We start from the raw sequence: 21,602 nt of genomic DNA, 5'->3' as shown, positions 1-21,602 counted from the left end.
TGAGGCATAAAAGGATTTCTAAATACTCCACTTACCTCAAATAAGTATGTAATGCTAAAAATGGAAACATTAGGAGTAAGCAGACTTCTATACCATTAAGAACAATGCTGGTGTATACTCTTTCTTGCTTTTTTTGGTACTTACACTAAGTTAGTTGTTTAAATATTAGAGAGAATACAGTGAAAAGCCCAAGGTACTGTCTGAGAATTAGAGACCAAGTTTATGTGAATTAAATGGGGAGAAAAAGAAACATTCTGGGCTCTTTGATGTATTATGACCTGAGATTTAAATACTTTATGGGTTGAAATTGATCTTACTAATATTTGTAATTTTTTAAGATGTGATAGCCTGTTTATACACTTGAAAACATGTTGTATATGTGAATATTCAACAGTGTAATAGTTTCAGGCTTCAATTATCAAATATTTTTGCCCTTGAAATTACTTTTGTCTTTTAAGCAGATAAAACTTTCATTTGTTCTACTACATATTCAGGTGTGCATTTTCCCTTTATTTTTTTTCTGTGTTCTTGATAGTAGGCAACATTTCTTGCTTGAGCATTAATTGGAAGGTGTGGGCATCTGTGAGATGAGGCAAGTTCCTCAGCATGAGTTGCTTCATGTTGCCTTGTCCTTTCAGTATCTGTTGCATAGCTCGCTTGCTTTTAGGTATGTGCACGAAAAGAAAATTCTTTCTTCTGAAGTTCTTCCTATTTCAGCTTCCTGAGCAAAAGAACAAGAGCTTTTCTGAAACTGATCCTGCTTTTTTTTATTTGCTGCCATGCACCCAAAGAAAAAGAATATGGCTGTAATCTCTGCGTATTTTCAAATAAGAAAAATGTTCCTTTTGTTGTTGATCTGAATGAAACATTCTTAGCCATTTAATAAATACTCAAAACTTGAATATTGTTCTAAAGCATCAAATTTTTAAGGTAAGTTTGAGGATGTGGTGAAGTGACTTAAGATTGTTTAGTTCTGTAGAAAGGTAAGCAGCTTTTGAAGAAATACTGCAATTTGTAGAGGGCCATTGGGTCAATATATTTCACGCTTGGTGCGTAGCAAGCCTTTCTTCTTGCAGCATTTTCCTAGACTTTCTACTGTGATGCTATGGAGTACATGAAAGCGCGCAGCTCAGTGTTTTGTATTGGTTCTTTTTTAACAATCTAATGTCAGCATTGTTATGTACAGGGACAAACTTTTGCATTGATCTAGTGCTGACACTTCATTTTATAGCTTTTTGTAGGGCAAATGTAATGGAAAGATACAGGTTCTGATGCAGACAATTTAACTTGTGACTTACTCGAGCTTATTAGTTCTTGTTTCTTATCAAGCTGATTCATACCAGAGAAATCATAGTTATTTGTTATTTTTACGCTACTTACAATGGACAGCGTTTCAGGGAAGGATCCTGTGTATGATGTGTATATGCCTGCAAACAATATCTGTCTTGAACTTGTCTCCATGGAGTGTTTTTATAGCACACTGAAATTATATGATTCTAGAGGCATAGGCCTTTGATATGGATGGTTGTTGTAGGACTTCCACACTTTTTATGTGGAAGGATTTATGTTAAGGCCAAACACATTTTGGTGTATCTTCTGTGCTCTCCTCTTTTTGCAAATGTTAAAAAATAGCAAAAAGCAGAAACAAAAAACCCTATAAGAAAGATTACTCTGCAGATAAGTCGTTATATGCTTCAAGTTTCCATCAGTGTCCTCTCAAAAACATCCAGAGGTTTTGTCTCTAGAAATTTTCTAGTCTCTAGAAAGGACTAGGTGTTCTTGTAGGTCTTTTCCAATCTAGCTAATTCTATGATTCTATGAAATTTACATCTGAAATCAGTTTTATTCCTTCTCAGTGGATGGCAAATATATATAAATCTATGTTCTAGATTGTTTTAATTGTCTACTGACTACACGTGTCATCAAGAGTTGTACTTTTTTCTTTTAATTCAGAACATTTAACTCACTGGTGATAGAACTTGCCTTATAATATCCTTATTTTCTGTACGTGCCAGAACTTGTCAAGCTGGCGTGAGTGTGACTTTGTCTGCCACTGAAAGGAAATTCGAGTTGCATTTCCACTACACAGTGCTGCCTTGGCTATGGGCAATGGCTCAGCCTGAGTAAGATGTTCCAGCTGCCACCGGATAGCCTCTTACATAAGCACTTAATCAACTTACGTTAAGAAACAAAGTAAGTAATTATCTCTTACAACCAGAATACTTACTTCATTTGAATTCAACTTATAAGGAATAATTGACTCCTTGGGTGTGTGCTAGGAAAAACAAAAAAACAGGATAACTGGTAATCTCCTGACCTTTCTTTGCACTAGTCTTGAACCAGCTATTTAATTCTGAGGCATGGTTGTTGTATATGGTAACTGTTTTTGCTAGCTGTGCCAAGGCATCAAAAGCAGTCAGGTTCTATAGAGTAAAATAAGAAAGTATTTTCTCCTTTCCTTGTTTTTAGTCATACCTGTTTGTTTATGAGACAGAATTACAGGCTGACATTTTTATTTGTACTATGCATGATAAGAAAATAGTAGTCAGGATCTGTGTATAGAAATTCCACCTGCTTTTATTAAATGCAGTTGTTTTATTTCCAAGGGGTTTTCCAATAGAATGCCTCTTAAAAAACAGAGAATAATTGATTATAATAGGCAAAAGTAAATTACTTTTCCACCTGAAATTGCCTTTATTGTTTTTGGATCAAATCTTATACTGGGGATGGGGAGGAATAAGTATTAGGAGAAATAAATCAGGTAAGACACTTTACTACCAAGCTGGCACTGGCAAGGATTAGTTTATCTTATTTGTAGTAATACCCCTTGGAGTATCACCTGAAGTTTTATTTGTGGTAGTAGAGGTTGGGTATCTTGCTCCGTCTTCTCTGCCTGCAGCATTGTGCTGTGGGATGCATGTTTGGAATTGTGCAGCATTTAGTCCAAATCCTTTGTAAACATGCAGATAGTACAAGACTGATCATGTACTCGTATGCAGAAGCCAAGCATGCCTCGTTCATTCAGATTATATGTTTGTAATGTGATTACAGTAGGATTTTTCACACCTTCTCGGCTTTTTTCTCTAAAAATGGGTACAGAAAATTGATTTCTGATGGAATTTGAGCTTTGCCTTTTGTTTCCAATTTTTTTTTTCAGAGGCTTGAGGTTTAAAAAAGAATAAATAACAGGATCAGGTCTTGAATATTTAGGCTTTACAAATGGCTGTTAACGAAAGTGATCTGGTATTCTATTAACTCCTGGTGTCCGGTTTTAGACACAGTGTTCAATTTCCTTTCCTAAAATCACCTTAATTGTATGTTTTTGTCTGGAATTTTGTGCAACAAGTTAAACTTCTATCTGAAAGCTGTTTGATCTAAACTTCTGCTTAGAGTATCACTAGTTTGAAGTTTGATTAACTTTGAAGTCATGCCATATTGCTCAGTGAATCTGTAATGATTTGAGAGGATCTATGAATATGAAAGTGAGACTCAAGGTACAGAATTACAATGAATTACTATGGCCATATGTTTTCTAAATAAGAAATAGTTGGAATACATATTATATACGTATAATAGAGTATTTGACACACTATTTCCTAGATGTAGGAATGCAAAAATAAATGAAAAGCATGACAAGCTAGTTTTAAATTCCTCATTGCCAGTTCTAGCCCAGTTGTGCAGCAGCTGAGCATTTGCAACTTTGTTTTCTGTTCCTTGGACTGGTTCCAGGAATTCCTGGCCGAATGGGAAGAGACAGACTAGGGGAGGAGCATGCACAACTCTTTTCTGGGAACAGATGAGTTATATTGAGCATAACAACTAAATATTTAAAAAGAAAATTAGTCTGAGATGTTTTCAAAATGACAGCACTAAGAAAACAACAAAAAAAAATTTTCTGTTGCAATAACTATTTCTGAAGTGTATATATGTTGTAAGAAAAACAAATGTTGTTGTAGGAGAAAAACGTGCTAAATATGTTATTTTCCCCTTTTCATGATTACTTGTTTTAGTCTGTGATTTCTTTAAAATAGATAATATCGATGATTTTGATTTATTCTTCAACTGAAGTAACACATCTCAAGTATCTTCTTTTGTATTTTTTTTTTTGCCCCTAAGATAGTTAGAATATCTGTAAGCTGAGAATATCATCTCTAGACTTGGTTCTTTAAGGGCCTGTAGAGGCTGTCACATCCTCAAGTACATCTGTGCTTTTTCAGGTTCACTAAAGAAAGGTCTTTTGTGTCAGCACGTACTTTCTGCTGGGAATTTACTTATGTTAAGTGTTCTTAACACATGGGATTTTAGAGACTGCCAACCTTCTGTAAGATACTCTTGGCCAATGTTGGTTTTCTTGAGTCTTGTGCTGAGAAGATAATGAATTTTTGTGTTTTTTTTCCTTCTTGTTGACCAACAGAAGCAATGGCAAATGGAAATACCACCCTTCAAAGTCTGAGGGTGAATTAACGTTGTGGGGTATGCTTACTAGGGGTGAACAGGAGGCATTTCTCAGATTGCTAGAGCCTCTAGAGATTTTCATAGTGGAGGATGTCTAACCACAAGCTTTTTTTTTACAGTGTAATGTATTTAAACAGCTCTCCTCTACCCCTCCCCACATCAAAGAAATTGCAGCAGTAAATCAAGGCCTAGAAGTAGATGTCTTCTCTTGTTTGTATGTATGTTTTTTTTTCCTGCTGAATAGAAACCTCAGAAGGTTGCAACATCAAAAGGATTGTTTAACCTTTTCTGTATCACAAAATGTCAGACATGTGGAGGCTGAGATTACACTTATCTTCTCATCCCAGACAAAGCTATATAACCTCTTTTGCCTTCATTGTCAAAATCATTGCAGCTCAGAATACATTAATCTCAGTGTACGGTTCCAGACTTGCTAGAGAAGTCTTTCTTTAGAAATATCTTGATTGTCCTGCATGAAGGACACAGAACAGTCTTGATGTATTGAAGTTGAATGCAGACATTTCTTCTACCATGGATGAATTAAATGAAATACTGGAACTATCAAAGGCTTGCTTCCCATGTTCTCCAATTATATTGACATCAAACCTTATGGCATTATTTAGAAGCGTGCCTGCTGAGCTACAGATAAAATGTTGCAGTGTGAGACTTGCATTTTAAAATGAGATGTGGCCACAGTTCTTCTGTAAAAATAATCATTTGTATCTCATGGTCTTTAGGGTGGCCTTATCCTTCATGCTTTGAATGCCTGTCCACAGATCAGGCCAATCTCTTGGCTTCAGGAATGGACCTCTGGAGAGTCTCTAGTCAAACACTTCTGCAGGTTGAGCAGATTGCTTGGGGTTTTGTCCTGTGGAGTTCTGAGTATCTCTAAGGACGGAGACTCCTCAGCCACTCTAGACAGTCTATTTCAGTGTTTAACCACCCTCATAGTATGACAGTATAAATCATACACTTGAGATTTTAGTACTTCAGTAAAACCTGACTACAGGTTAAAAATAGAGTTTCATTTTCCTGTTGATCATAGTGTTTAGTCATTTTTTAACGAAATTAAAGATGTGCAGGTGATAAGCAGTATTAAAAATTAGACCAAGCCTTAATTTTTAAGCAGTTTAATTTTCCTTTTTCTCCTACAAATAAAACCCAACTAAAACAGAAAATGCTTTACTTCATAAAACACGAGCTCAGGAAGAGAATAATAAACACATGTTCATTTTCTTTTAGTAATATAGTAGCAAGCTGTACATCAGATTTGGGGGAAATATCTTAGGACCAAAAGATGAAAATGTTCTTTGTGAATAAATCAATGCCATACACCTGCTACATGTATTAAAAATGAATGCTGAAGCTGTGTCTGGCATTAAGCTTGGGAATCTCTGTGATCTTTACAGCAGTTTTTCAGTGTTGAGTAGAATATTTATTGGCAACCTTACGTCATCCGCTTCTGTACTTTATTTCAGGAGATGGTCGTTGACACAGGACTGAATGTACTGGAACCTTACATCAGATTTGTTGGGCATACCATACTGATCTTGATATAAATTTCTTGGCTATCATTAATGCTTTTATTAATAGGTATTTTGTAAGTATGGTTTATCTACATAGGCTTACCAGTCATTGAGAATCAACTTATAGTGCTGTACATATCACCAAAAAAATGCGTTGGAAAAGTGTTTTACTTGAGTGTTACTCACCTTTAGGATCATAGAATCATTTGAGGTGGAAGGAACCCTTAAAGGTCATCTAGTCCCTGTTCATTGCAGGGGAGTTGGCCATCCACAACTAGATAGAGTTGCTCACATCGCAGTCCAGCCTGACAACTTCTTTGCTATATCAGAAGTTCCCTCTGAGTTATTTATGATATTTTATTTTAAACCTCGCCTAGCTTTCACAGACCTATTTAAGACATTTAAAACTGCAAGTCTGTGCTTGACTTCCTGTGTCCTGTCTTAATGTATTGTAATGTTCACTGGTCAGTCAGGTATCGGAGTTTGAGTTACCAAATCAGTGACTGAACTTGTTTTCTATAAGTCTGGCTGTTAAGTGACTTACACTAGGTTCTGTCTAGTCAGATTAATATTTTTATTTGGTATTGTAGGCTAGTTTTTTTGGGATTGTGTTTACATTTTTCTGGCTATATATATGGCAAAGTAAAAAAAACCAAAAAAAAAAAACAAAAAAAACCCCCAAAAAACTGGAATTTAAAATACTCATTTTACAGGAATGTTTAACTTAAAATACTGTGAATAGTAGAAAACAGTTTACTTTAAAAAATGTGACTGGTTACCGCAGGAGTGTCAGTCCTTGAAATAAGTCTTTTGATGTCTGTAAATGTAATAAGTTGTGAAACCTCATTGTACTCAACGTTGGTCAGTTGCAAATCCTTAAGGCTGTTCCCTGAATAAGTGTAAATATTTAAAAATTCAGTGCATCAAAGGAACTTTTAAGAAATATTTAATCTTAATGGAATTCACGTTCCTCAAGTGCAGTGAAAACAAAGTATTCTAAAAATCTCATGATTATTGGTGGCAAAGGTTTTTATATGTTACAAGTAGATTTACTCATGATCCTCATGGAATTCCTTCAGTGCCATCAGTTACTGGTGGAAAAACAAGAACACTACATTTTTTATTAGATTTATTATCTTTATGCCTACTTGTTTAGGAAAACTTCAAAAACTTCACATTTATGCATAGGGGTTTTACTAGATATTATTTCATCAGCAGCATCTAAATGATGGTAGGAAAAAATGTAAAATAAAACTTTTGAGCTTGTACTTGAATCAATGTGTCACCTTTTCTCTACAATAGTTCAACACAGGACCTTGCTTGGCAGTATTATGAGGCGTGATTAATATTTTATATCGCTTTAGTGTGCTAGAGTTGTACTGAAATACAATTGCATAACTGCATTTGAGTTTGAAGCTTGTCGAAACTCAAATAGCTCCAAGTAAATGTTTCACTAATGTTTTTAACCATTTGTATTTAGTATTCTTTCTCATATCCAAGTAGGTTGTGTGCTTTGTTGTTCAGTAAAATCTACCTAACGTGGGATTTGATGCTGGGACACAGAACTTCTTAAAATATATATATATAAGGAAAAAAAGGAGAGTACTAAGCAGCTTCTAATGATAAATAATTAACCACTTGTCATTCTGAACAGTCATTTTTGTGCTATAAATACAAGACTTATTCAAAATGGAGTCATTCTGGGATTATGATGTGACTTTAAATAGCTTGCAAAACCAATTACACATGTGAGAAAGTGAGGTAAATAATTTGCAATGTATACCACAGAGGATATGGAAAGTACAGTTGCCCATACTAAAAACTTCTCTAATATTGACATTTTAACTAATGCCAAGGTTTCCAGGCTATCAATAAACATACCAGTAATGGGGAGAGAGAGAGAGAGGATGCCATTTGTTTCTTACCTGTTTACTTCTGTGGGTGTTATTTAGTGTTATTTAGGCATTATTTAGAGGCGGTACATTTGGGACTGAATTAAGTGAGCAGGATCTTCATTCTAAACTTAGCAGAATTAGCAAGTGTCATGTTTTGACTAAAGGTTTAGGTTTTTCTGTATAGGTGTGGAAAAATCTAACTTGTACTAACAGCACCGATGTAATGTTTTTTCCCCCCCCTTTTTTTTTAACCTTTGGAAATTTGCTTCTGGTGAATTTGCACCCCAGGTAAGAATACAGGCCTATGCTGAGAGGCTGAAATGCAGATAAATACTTACAAAAAAGTAACCTTTGGTGGTATGTTGCAACAAGCAGTACTTAATGGGGGAAGGAAAAAAGACAACTTTACCAGTATAGCAAGCCTTCAGCAACTTAAACATTTTTGTGGGAATTCATCTCTGCATACGTGATGCTCAATGTAACAAGAACATCGTGTTTAGGTATTTGTTCTAGTTGCATATAATACTTCAAATGTATATAATTCAATAAATGCTGACAAAATGATGTTCCAAAACAGGTAATGTTTCATAAACTGGACTATGATAGTGATTTAGTAGGATAAAACAGCATTTGCAAAGAAATCATTAGATGAAGTAAACAATGTATTGTCAGCTGTCTTAGAGGACTAAGAATTGAATGTGCTTTCCCATAATTAGTCTGTGTGTAGCAAAGTAAACAAAACATGTAGTTCAGAATTTACTAAATAAGTATGTTAAGATGCATTAAGATGTAAGTAAGTTTACAACAAATATTTTGGTACATTGCCAGTGCAACGAAGTAACATAAGCACTAAAGCTTCAGAATGTAAGGGACGGAAGAGTTTATGTAATGATGTTTGGATGTTCTATCACCACTAGCTACCTCAGTGGCCTGGAAGTGGCTGTCATTTTAAGTTATTAAACTTACTAGAACATACAGTGATACCACAAAATATCCCACCTTCTCTCTGCCAGAGTCAAAGTTTCACTAGTAGTGTATACACAAAGGAATGAAAATCCCTTTTAACTACCAGAACTGCCCATTCACAACAGAGGGTGGCTGCTACTTGCAATTAGCGGGTGTTTTAGGTTTAAGTATAGGTGAATGATACCTTACAATACTTTTTAATTAAAAAAAAAAAATCAGTTTCAGCCTATTTACAAAGTAACTATGGAGAGAAAAAAAAAAAGAATGAATTGCTGTAACCTGGATTGGAGGGAAACTTCAATGTGTCAAGCTACATCACTCAGCTGCATGAGTCTTACAAGCTCGTGGTCTCATGTCTTAACTAGCTTTGCTCTGAAATGTGGACCAGAAATCTGAGTCTTCCCTTCTTATTCTCTTTATTCTTTTTCTGAATTTAGGTGTAGTCATGGTGAGATTTTGGCTTGAGAGTCTGGCAAGACTACCATCATGTTGCAAGTAGTATAGGTATTGTACAAAAAGAGTGTTTCCTTTTGTGCTCACTTAAAGGAGAGTGGCACTTCTGTGAGTGTTTGAACAAAGAACTGGCAGATAAATTGGTTTACTGTTTGCTAAAATCCTTTCAAAGAATTTTGTCATTCTGGCTAGTTCTGATTATATCCAAGTGAAGGCTGATGGTAAAGTAATTTACTCCTAAATTTAAACTGTATTTTTATAATATGTCCTCCTTGAGTAACTCAAAACTACTCTAAGAACATCACTTAATGACTTTTAGTTGCATCTGATCTTATTGATATTGTCCCTGTATGTATTGTGATTTTGGAAAGGTGTATAGCAGGTACTTCAGCTAATTTCTTCTTTTTTTATTAATCATTTTATCTCAATGTAAAAGAAAACAGTTTATCTGTGAATTTTATTTTTACTCATTCAAAATTAAGTAAGAACTGCCACTTTCCTCCCTCCCTCTTTCTGTTTCTTTATAATCTGTGTTCATCAGTTAACATTCTATTCAACATTATACGTATCTACAAAGAGGGAATGAGAGAAGACCCAGGAGACTACAGACCTATTAGCCTAACCTCACTCCCTGGGAAAGTTATGGAGAAGATTGTCCTGAGTGATATTGAAAGGCACTTAAAGAACGAAGCTGTTACTGGGCATAGTCAACATGGTTTCATGGAGGGAAAGTGCTGCTTTAGTAATTTAACCTCCTTCTATGATAAGGTCACATGCTTGATGGAGGAAGGGAAGATGGTGGACATGATCTTTCTGGATTTCATTAAGGTCTTCCCTCTTGGCATCCTTCCAGGGAAATTGCCCAGCTGTGAGATAAACAGGTTCACAATATGCTGGATGGTGAACTGGCTCCATGGGTTGAAGTGAATGGGCTTACATCTGGCTAGGAATCATCACCAGTGATGTTTTCCAGGGCTCAATTTTGAGGCCAGTCCTGTTCAACACTTTTATCAATGATCTGGATGCAAGACTGGAGCGCATCCTCAATTTTGTAGATGTTACTAAACCAGAATGCTAAGTTTCTGACTCCCTGGAGAGGCTTTGCAGAGGGATCTAGATGGATTGTAATGCTGGGAGCTCAGCAGCGCCATGAACTTCAAAGGAAAATGCTGGGTGCTGCTGGAGATCAGTTTGGCTTAAAGGGACCTTAAAAGGTGCTGATGACAGCTGTGTGCCCTGGCAGCCAAGGAGACAAACTGCTTTTTAAGGTGCATTAAACACAGCACAGACTGCTGGTGAAAAGAGGTGATTCTTCCACTATGTTTTGTGTTGGTGTGGTCTCACCTTGAATATCGCATGTAGTTCTTGGGCTCCACAGTATAAAAAGAATTCTAAGGTCCTTGAAAGCCTCCAGAGGTGGGCAGGCAGCAAAGCTGGTGATAGGGCTGGAAAGCTTGTCCTGTGAGGAGAGGCTGAGGATGCTTCTCTTGTCCAGTCTGGAGAACAGAAAGCTGAGAGGCAACCTCAGCTCCCTGAGAAGGGGAAGCAGGGGTAGGAGCTGGGCTCTGCTCCTGGGAACCGATGGCAGGACAGGAATGGCACAGAGCTGCACTAAGGGAGGGTCAGGCTGGCCATTGGGAAACATTTCTTTACCACAGAGGTGAACAAACACTAAAACAGGCTTCCTGGAGAGGTGGCTGATGCTTGCCCCATGCCTCTCAGTATTCAAAAGGCTTTTGGATGATGCCCTCAACAACGTGCTGTAAGTTTTGGTCACTCCTTAAGTGGTCAGGTGGTTGGATTTAAAAGGTCAGCTTTAAAGGCCCCTTCCAAGAGAACTGTTCTGTTCTATTCTGACCTAAGATTTTTGATCCATCTCAAATGTTTCTTGATGAATTACTGGAAATAGTTCTATTTCTTGGCAACCAAGATGGTAAAATAACCCATATTCTCAAGTATCTATGAAGTGCTCTCTTTAGAAGTATCTTTACGGACACTGTGAGTTTGGCTGGCAGGGCATGTGTATCTTTGTGGTGTTCAGTTACCCAACAGGAAATAAGATTGCTCTTGTTTTGCAGCTTTTGATAGCAACAAAAGGACCTGTGAGATTTCAGCACAATGCTGAATTTGTTGGTGTGGAACTACTCTAGATATAAACTTAATTTATAATTAAAGTGACAAAGCTACAAAGTATGGTATCTTATGTGACACTTTCCCTTCTGGCTTCTCTTGTGGTTCTACTTAGTATAGTTTTTCTCATTTGCCTTTCTAATTGCAATTGAGACACTCTTGAAAGGATTTCCATGTAGCAGCTTTTCCTGAATGGGGTCAGGGGGATGTACAGAGAGGCACAGCGTTTCTCTCTCCCGTTGTATCTTACTGATATACAGACGGCAAGGAGAAAAAAAGTCAGAACTGTTACAGTGAGAGGAAGGAAAACAAATGAAGCAAAAGCATCCACTAATTCATGCATTTTATAGGTCTTTTTGCCATCATCCCAATAACTTCTTGAAGCATATTGAAGATCATGTGTGAAAAAGACAAGAATTCTGACTCTATTCTGTCTGCTATTTGTATTGCTATTGTTGCAATATTGTTTCTCTTCCATCATAGGCATCACAAATAATTACACCTAGTGGTCAGCATATAAAAAAAAATTTGGAATTCAAATTGAGCAGTTGTGAAAGATCTTACTCTTGCTTGGATTTGATATTATATATATCCCTGTATTTTATATATATATTTTTTTCTGATCCAAGTATATATTTTATATTTGAAACAGAATTACTGTAATTTTAAGGGGATCATAATATGATATGTGATATGTGTCCAAGTTGCACTGTCCTGCACCTGGGTTGGGGCAATCCCAAGCACAGATACAAGTTGGGCAGAGAATGGCTTGAGAGCAGATCTGAGGAGAAGTATTTGGGAATGCTGTCTGGGGAAAGATTCAACATGAGCCAGTAACATGCACTTACAGCCCAGAAGACCAACTGTATCCTGGGTTGCACCAAGAGAAGCATGGCCAGCAGGTCAAGGGAGGTGATTCTGCCCCTCTACTCTGCTCTTGTGAGACCCCCATCTAGAGTACTGTGTCCCATTCTGGGTCCCTCAACACAAGGAGGACATGGAGCTGTTGGAGCAGGTCCAGAGGAGGGCCACGAGGATGATCAGAAGGATTGAGCACCTCTCCTATGGGGAAAGGCTGAGAGAATTGGGGCTCATCAGCCTGGAGAAGTGAAAGCTCCAGGAGAACCTTATAGCGGCATTCCAGTACCTGAAGGGGGCCTCTGGGAAAGCTGGGGAGGGACTCTTTATAAGGGCAGGTAGTGACATGATGAGGGGAAATGGCTTTAAACTGGAAGAGGGTAAGTTTAGACTAGGTATTAGGAGGAAATTCTTTACTGTGAGGGTGGTGAGACGCTGGAACGGGTTGCCCAGTGTGATGGTGTGGATGCCCCCTCCCTGGAAGCATTCAAGGCCAGGCTGGATGGGGCTGTGGGCAACCTGGTCTAGAGGGAGGTGTCCCTGCATATTGCAGGGGAGTTGGAACTAGATGGTCTTAAAGGTCCCTTCCAACCTAAACCATTCTGTGATTCTATGTTGTCATCTGTTAAGTACGGGTGGTGTTCAGTTAAATGTGGCGTTCTAAACTGAAAATGATTTTCTACAAAGTGCTATGTTGAAGTATCATTGTGCAAACTAGTATGACATCATTTGAGTATAACTGTATTAGAATATTCTCAGAAGCCTTTTATTCTGAGTACGGTGCTCAGGGAGGCATGATCTGGAAGGCTGAGATAAATTTTTATTAAGATGTTCATACTCTGTAGAAGCTGGAATGTTTCCTTTGGTGTCAAAACACTTGTTCTAACTAGTGAGGAACTTGGAGGAAATGTAAACTGTTTTCTTTAGTAGTAGTCTGCTTTGTAATATTTACAAAAGGATTCTGCTTTTTAGGATTTATAGATGAGATCTACCTTTAAAATGTGGCAGATTTGACTGGATCTGGAATGGTTAGGTAGGAATCTGCGCTCTACAGCATTGTTTCCAGAGGGAGATGGTTGACATTTACCTGCAGTATGGTGCTGAGTCGAGTGAAAATGAGTAGGTACTTCATGTACTTGATAGGACAAGAAATAGATGAGATTGGTCACCAAGCCAGGAGATCTTACAGTCTACATTAAAGAAGTTAGTATGCTTAAGAAAATAGAAATGAGAATAAAATCTTTTTTTCACTTCAGTGAGAAACTAAAATTGTTGTTTCTCTTCACTAAATAAAAAATTGGAATCTTTTTCATCTTTTTTTCTGTGTTTACCTGATGGAATGTATCCGACTATATTAGAGCAAAATATTCTACCTGTGAAAATTTTCTTCAGCTTTTTGCCATTATTCTTCATGCAAATTTTAAGTTACTTTTCATCTAATACTTAATACTCTACAGTGATGAACAGTTGTAGGTTTGGTGTGCAATTTTAACAATAGCAATTTTAACAATGGCATTATCGAGATAAAATAGTATCATTTTATTGAAGTACCCTAAGTGATGCCGAACTAGCTTCCACGAATGCTAAGTGTGTAAAATAACTTCTAGTTATAGCCTGAGTGAACAAGGTTACAAGTGATGCATGGAATTCATTGCTAGCAAATCTATAGATAGTCTGCAGTCTGTTTATAACTCCTACTGAGAAAGCATTTAGCAAAAAAGTATGAGAGTGTTGTCCAACACAATATATTTACATCCTGAGCAGTGGAGATGCGTTTTCAGCTGTGCTTAATGCATTATTAACCTATTTTAGTAGCGTTTGTATGTAACCTATTTGGAGAATGAATATAGTTTTGAATCTGTTTGTTTTTTTCCAATTATACCCAAATTAGTAGCTCAAGCGGAGTGTCAGGAAGTGTCATTCAGTGCTACCGTTGATTACCAAACTGTAAGTTGAATGTTTTTACTAAAAAATACTTGGAAAGACCTAGAATTTCTCAAGGTCAGTTGCTTTCCCAGGGTCTACCCACTGCAGTGACAACCCTGGTATACTCAGTTTTAGCTAATGAGCTAAAACTATCTTTGGAAGGAGCTAAAATAAAATAATAATTAAAAAAACGATGACTGGATGATCATCTGTACTTCATTGCTTTTATTTTTATTTTTTTCTGTGAGAAGTTAGAGGGACATTTTCAAATTAACCACAGAGAGCTTGTTTGGTAGAGACCAAACAACTGCCAGTGTCTTTCTGTATTCTTTTCACCATCGAATATTAACCCCTTGTATTTACAGGTAATGCATTTCTGTAGAAGTTTAGATATGAGTAGCATGAACATGAATCTTAAGCTAGCCTCAGCTTGATTTGTTTGTTTTTTAAATTCAGAGAACTGAATATCTGGTGTTTTCTTCCAGTTTGTATAGGTATTAGGGTATAACCCTGTTAACGTCTCTGCTTAGCATTACATAAGGATGACTTGGTCTGTTGCTGGTCTTTGCTTTCTTTATTGCTGACCTTGCTTGAAAGCATAAAAGCTAAGTAATGCTTCTTCATTGATGTGCCAATGAAACTTGGTCTCACTATGCTGAGCTTTATGCTATTAATAGAAGCAGATAATGCTAAGGTTTATTTCTGATTTCTTCCCCATATCCTTAATGGGCTTAAGTAATAGAACTCAAAATAATAATAGTAAAAAGAGTATATTTCATTGCACTGACAGCAGCATCTGATTGTTTTTTTTTTTTGAATTACCCTGGTGTAATTCAGCAAATGATCTCGTGTGGAGTACATGAACAATAAAATAATTTTTGATTCAAAGTGTTCAACATTGTAGATTAGCATTACTAGATGTTAAAATGTTAAAAATGTTGTGATTTGATTTCTGAGTCATGTGCTTTGTGACACACATCGCAGATTTCCCCAAAACATCTTCTTCTGCTTCATCAAAGTGAGGTACCTTGTGATCTTACTGAATAAAGCGTTTTACTTTATGTATTGGAACCTGCTTTAGCAGGAGGTTGGACTCAATGATCTCTAGAGGTCCTTCCAACTCCTGTGATTCTGTATAATATTGTCTCTCTTCCCACAAAATTTTGTATATGGACTTCGAATGTTTTAGAGTTTTGAAGTTTGTGTCATCTTGTTGAACTGGGTTAGTACAGTATGTTTGTTGTCCATTTCCTGTCAACATGTTGAAATAGAAAAATGTTCTGTGCTAGGAGATAGATCTAACTTTAAAATTAAGCTGTGTTGTACTTTGTGGTGGCTTTATCACTTCAAAATAGAAAGTAGATCCAATTACGCTAACAGAAGAGTTTGTCTAAATTTTTACGTACGTGTTTAAAGTAAATTTTACAGAACCTTTCTTTTTGAATGCAAATTCTGGTCTGTGACATTAAGCTAGTTTACTTAATGATACCAATACAGAGAGGATATCAAACCTTTGCAAACTGATGGTAGTGCAGAAGAATACAGTTTAAAGAAATCTATCTTTTGTGCTTCCTAGCTTTTAAGTAATTTCTCAGGGGACTATTTTAAGTCAGGATAATGATCAGCTTACACTGTAAAATAAAAATAATTGTAATAAATAAAACCCCAGAATATTTGGACTAAGATCTTTGTCAAGCTGATGTAAATTGATGAGCAGGGTCTGTGTAGAGAGAAGGAGAAGCTGAGGAGGGATTTATTCTTGATGTTCAAAGATTCTTGAATTGTATTCCCACTACCCCTTAACACAATCATCTGTGAACTCAGCCACTTAACTGTATTAACAATAATCTGTGTTTCTTTGATGTCTGGAATGTTCTTAATGAAAAATTAATGAACGTTGTACAATTTGGTCTACTTCTTAAGAATATCTTGCACTCCTACATTTCCAGAAGTATTGCTTGTCCTAAGAGTCAAAAAATCATTTGCATACATTGCACATTCAGGTGTATTGAAAAAGTAAAAATATCATTTAATAAAATGATAAAAGATGCTGATTTTTTGCTCTTGGCAAAGAAGTGAGGTGGATTGTGGAAAGTTTTTTACTGCTTTACTTCTAAAATGTTTTGACATGCTGAAAGAATAGTCTTCAGGAGTGGTATGAACGTTTAGAATGGCAGTCTGCTTTTGTGATTGTGACAAGCCAAATTAGAGATGTGGGAGTTGTCTGGCTGGAAGATTAGTGTAATTTTCAGAATAACACACATTCTAATTTCAGGATCCCACTGCAAGGATCTAGCGCGTGAAACATGTGTGCCCTCCCTCTAAAGTCAGTGATAGTGGAGCGCAGGTTGTGACGAGGCCTTTGTGTCTTAAGAGTGGCTATTGTTCTTCCTTTCTGTAACTTGCACTCATATGATATGATTAACTAACTCTTTAAAATCACTGAGTAAGACAAAAATGTACATATTAAAAGAGCTAACAAAAGCAAATGTCTTTTCTGTTTAATTCTTAATTCTGTAATTAAGACCCTTCAGTAGCTTCTAAACATAATTCCTTTGTTTTCCATCAGAAATAAGAATCAGTATGATTTAGGTTTTTTTTCTAACTGGTTCAAGTATAAAGGTGTGGGGCGGTCGATGTTGCTTTTGATTAAGCCTCCTTGTTTTGTCTCTTGCATCACCTTACAGTTTGCTTCATGGCTAGTCAGCTATTCTTTGGTTAATAGCCTGAGTTCTGAAGCTCTTCTCCCTATACTTTTATTTTGCATTTTCTTTTTCTTTCATATCACACAGCATTCATGTCACATAGGTGACTGCTGTAAAAGCATAGCTGCTTCAGGTTTTCAGGGGATCGTAAGAGTTTTATATGTACATCTGAACAATTTTTATTGAAAGTTTGTTCTTCACATGTGTTGCGCTTAAAGCAGTGGAATTATCACATAGAAGACAGCCAGTGAAAGAAAAGCTGTAGTGTATGTTTTTGGTTAAGCTTAAAAAAAAAAAAAAAAAAAAAAAATTATTTTAGACTTACCATCCATGTCTGCGCTAGTAAAGTAAATCTGCCCAGAGCTATTGTCAGTAAGACTACGTGGAAGAGAAGAGACTATGTTGCCATGATTAAACTCTATTGCCAACTATTGTGTGACTTCACCCAGCTGCTTTGGGGAGCGATGCTTTGGCTATGCTGACTACTAAACTGCTTCTGGTAACTTCGGTGGTTACTTTCCCTGGGTACTGGTGCTGTTTGGCACGCTTTGGAGAATTATTTACTATACTGCGCCGATATTGCAGAAAAGGAGCTTCCATCTAATTTACTGCTGTGGTTTAATCCCAGTGGGCAGCTAAGCACCACATGGCCACTTGCTCAGTCCTCCACAGCAGGATGGGGAGGAGAATCAGAAAGGTAAAATTGCAAGAACTCATGAGTTGAGATTAGACGTTTTAATAGCACAAAATCTGTACATGCAAGCAAAGCAATTTGCTAATTCCCATTGGCAGGCAGATGTTCAGTCATTTCCAGGAAAATGAGAGTGAATCACACATAAGTTACTTGAGAACATTTGCTGTACTTGAACATAACTCTGATCCTGTCCATCCCAGCCACCCCAACCCTCCTTTGCTGTGCTCCTCCTTCCCTACCAACCTTTATTGCAGAGGATGTTGTCCTATGATACAGGGATAGCCTTTGTTCAACTGGAGTTAGCTGTCCTTGGCTGTGTCCCCTCCCAGCTCCTTGTGCACCCCCAGGCTGTTCACTGGCAGGGCAGCACGAGAAGCAGAAAAGTCCTGGAGTCAGGGTACACCACCTTGCTCAGCACCAACTAAAACATAGGTGTGTTGTCAACACTATTTTCATTGCAAATTCAAAAGGTAGCACCATATCAGTTACTATGAAGAAAATAAACGGTATCGCAGCCAAAACCAGGACGTACAAAGTATACATATACGCATAATTACAGCATAAAACATATTTTAATTTCAAATTGGTTATGTATTTAAACATTTAATTTACTCATCTCTTGACCTAGTGATGTTTTCAAAATAGGTGATGCCTGGTTTCTCTGTATGGATCAAGACTGTATAAATGTATTCTGTACTAGAAGCATTTTTCATATGTTAGATGGGAATTAGTGAAACTGTAGGCTAAGGAATTAATTTGCTTATTTACAGCAAATTGTACATTTCTACGCATAGTATAGAAGTACTAATTAAAATATAAATGTGGTGGAGTTTCATGAAGCAATTTTGAGCATTTTGCTTCGGCTCATCTTCTTGCAGACACAGCTTTCATTAAAGAGCAAGGAATCTGAGCTGGCAAGCTGAGTTCTTTCCTGGCAATCTAAGATTCTCTACAATTGTTGTATGTCTCAGGGTATCATTATTGCTGGTATTTTGGAGAAGACAGGGCTTCTCGCTTAAAGCAAAGATATTGGTCTGCAAATAAATTACCAAGTTACCATTCTTTTTTCAGTTATAAAACTAAAAAGTCAATATAGTAACTTTCATATTTTCTCTTTAAGGAAAAGTGGTGTTTGGTGCAGATAGGGAGTTCTGACAATTGACTTAGACATGCCTTTTAGTGGTCTTGAGTTTATACAGAGAAATGCAAGGAGTTATACGTTGATGACTGCGTATGTACTGATTAGATGTGTTTAGTTACTTGAGTCTGCAGCTCATCTTACTGCAGAAATACTGAGTGAAGTGACATAATGACTTCTTTTTTTTTCCCACTCTTGTAGTGTGCTGGAGAAGAGAATTGGGTGGACAGTCGGACTATTTACGTTGGGCATCGTGAACCACCTCCAGGCACTGAAGCATACATTCCTCAGAGATTTCCAGATAACAGAATAGTCTCATCGAAGGTAGTATTCTTTCACTCATCATTTGCATAAATCAGTTTTAGTTATGCTTTGTGTGCTTATTTTGTTCCTCCAAGATGATCTTTCTGTACTTCCTGTGTTTCTCCTTTACGATGTTTGGCAAAGGTAAGTGAAAATCTCAAGTTTCTTCCACAAAAACGAGTGGTCATATTGCCTCTGGAATGAGTAGGAATAAAATAACTCATCCAATGTTTAATGTAGTACGTAGCAAAGTCTTAGAAGGAGACAGTGCTTTTCCATGAAGGAATGAGAAAGTAATTTTCATTTGGATTGATGCAGGAGTTAAGAATATCTTCCCAAGGCAAGACTTTGTAATTGTACATCTTCCTTTTTAATCGAGAGCATTACCTCAGAGTACTAGAAGTATTGTAATTGATATATGTGATCTCCACAACAACAGCGCTGTTTCCTTCAAAAGCTCATACTGAAAAGAAAACTCTTAGAAATAATAGGATATTATTACCCGTATAATGAGCGAATCAGTCTTAAATGTGTCACAGATACTAAGAGTTTATACCCTTTAGAAACCTTATAGTTTATTGCTCACTATAACTTCTAAACTTCTTCCTTCTTCAGCTGTATTGTGTGAGCAAATAAGTTTCTGGTTTAGATAGACTGGGTTGCTTTAAAGGTTTGTGCTCCAATAGCATAGAAAACTGAACACTTGCAGCTTTTTATGTTGCAGATTCCTCTGGAGCTTCATGTTTTTAATGTGCTCAGATATTAAACTTAATGAGTGCCCATCTGCAACCCAGTTATGAAATAACAACAAGGAGAAATGGTTTTAAACTGAAGGAGGGAAGATTTAGATTAGATGTCAGGAGGAAGTTTTCCACTGAGAGAATGGTGAGGTACTGGTACTGATACAGACTGCCCAGAGAGGTTGTAGCTGTCCTGTCCCTGGCGGTGATGTTCCAGGCCGGGTTTGATGGGGCCCTAGTCAATCTGAACTAGTGCTTGATCTAGCAGTTGGCAACTCTGCCCATGGCAGGGAGGTTGGAAGTTAAATGATCTTTGATGTTACTTCCAACCCAAGCTGTTCTATGATTCTGTGAATGATTTTAAAGAATAGCTTTTACTAGAAAAAGTTACTTTTAAACGGTAACTTAGATTCACTGACTTGCTTTGAGAACCTTACTAACACTGTAATCTCAGAACTGTATGCTTGCATACCTTAGTGGATCTGAACGCTTGCCTTCCATTAATATATGGCAGAGCTGTAATAAAAGCTGCGCTTCTTAAACTGTCTCATTTCTTACATAAAACTTCTTATTTTACTACCTTCCTTCACTACAATTTTTACTATCTTCTTTCTATGTCTCTTTCAAAGACAATATGCCTAGAAAAACAGCCTAGTTTCTAGGCATCTTTCCTTAGATAGAATATTCAAAAGGTAAAGCAGTAAGTAATCCAGGTGGAATATCATCAAACCAGTACAATAGGAAATCCTGTACTCTGCACATCACTTTGTGAATTATTGCAGCATAAACACATTTTATGCAAATCTTTGTACTTGTGTGATACTTTCTCTTGTACATTTCATCCTGAACTTACATACATAAAGCCATTGAAGTAAGTTACTGCCACCACTTTTTGAAGTAATAAACATTCTACTCAGTTCTACAAGATGCTTGACATCTTTTTTTGAAAGTGAAATTAGAAGTTTTGAGTTACTATGCTTTGTAGAGTGAGATCTTAAATATGTTTTAGTGTGAGAATGTGCCGATGCTCCTTGCCAGCAGTTATTAAATATGTAGAATTTTAACTAGCTCAAGGAAATGATTTCACTGTATTTTGATATATTTTCAGTTAAATGTTTGAAATATTAGACTTTTTGGTTGTTAGCTGACACATGTAAGAGCTTTTCCATAAACAAAAGGTTTTTAGTAGAAATATTTTTATACGCATACCTCAGACTTGTGGTTTATATGTTAAACTTGTTACACTTTAAATAAGTAATTTAGGTCTTCACTGTGAAAGTAAATACAGTGATGATTATGTAGGTAACTCCAAAAGTAATACCTCCTATTTATTTCCATGGAAACTACAACAGATACAAAGAGCACAATAGCACTATTTGATGTAGTAGCTGAGAATTTGCTCTCATACACTGTTTCCAGCATGGTCACCACCATTTAGCCATGAATTTTTGCCAGCGATGAACAAGAGCCTGCATGTTGCGCTTATTTAAAAAAAAAAAAAAATCTGCACCGGCAGAGGTGACCCTCTGTCACCACTGCTGAAGCGTACCACCTCACTGTGCTGACATCCACTGTTCAGTTTCCATAAATGTTCAGTAAGTATTGATGAATGTCAATTGATGCAATATTTTCCACATGGAGGAATTCAATTACAACCCCTTGCTTCACCTGCGCTTCCATGTCAGACTGCCCCTCTGTTGCCATCTGTCATACAGAACGTAACAGAATATTGGTGGAAAGGTTCAATCTCTGCTGCTATATCAGCACCATCTGCCTCTGATGTTGTGAGCCAACATCATATAATGGGAGATGT

At 36.8% G+C, this 21,602-nt stretch overlaps 1 protein-coding gene across 3 annotated transcripts in view; it reads left to right on the top strand.

Annotated features, from left to right (window-relative positions):
* Positions 1–21,602, top strand: part of ATP11A (ATPase phospholipid transporting 11A) — a 120,744-nt gene that overhangs the window by 39,484 nt on the left and 59,658 nt on the right. For all 3 annotated transcript variants that reach the window (XM_021415066.1, XM_021415072.1, XM_021415082.1), the window contains exon 2: positions 18,948–19,070. In XM_021415066.1, the coding sequence (XP_021270741.1) occupies positions 18,948–19,070 (123 nt within the window). The remainder of the gene's footprint in view (positions 1–18,947; positions 19,071–21,602) is intronic.

This window comes from Numida meleagris, chromosome 1 (genome assembly GCF_002078875.1).
Source record: "Numida meleagris isolate 19003 breed g44 Domestic line chromosome 1, NumMel1.0, whole genome shotgun sequence".
NCBI lineage: Eukaryota > Metazoa > Chordata > Aves > Galliformes > Numididae > Numida > Numida meleagris.
Note: the sequence above shows the minus strand (reverse complement) of the source record. Positions and strands in the feature narration are given on the sequence as shown.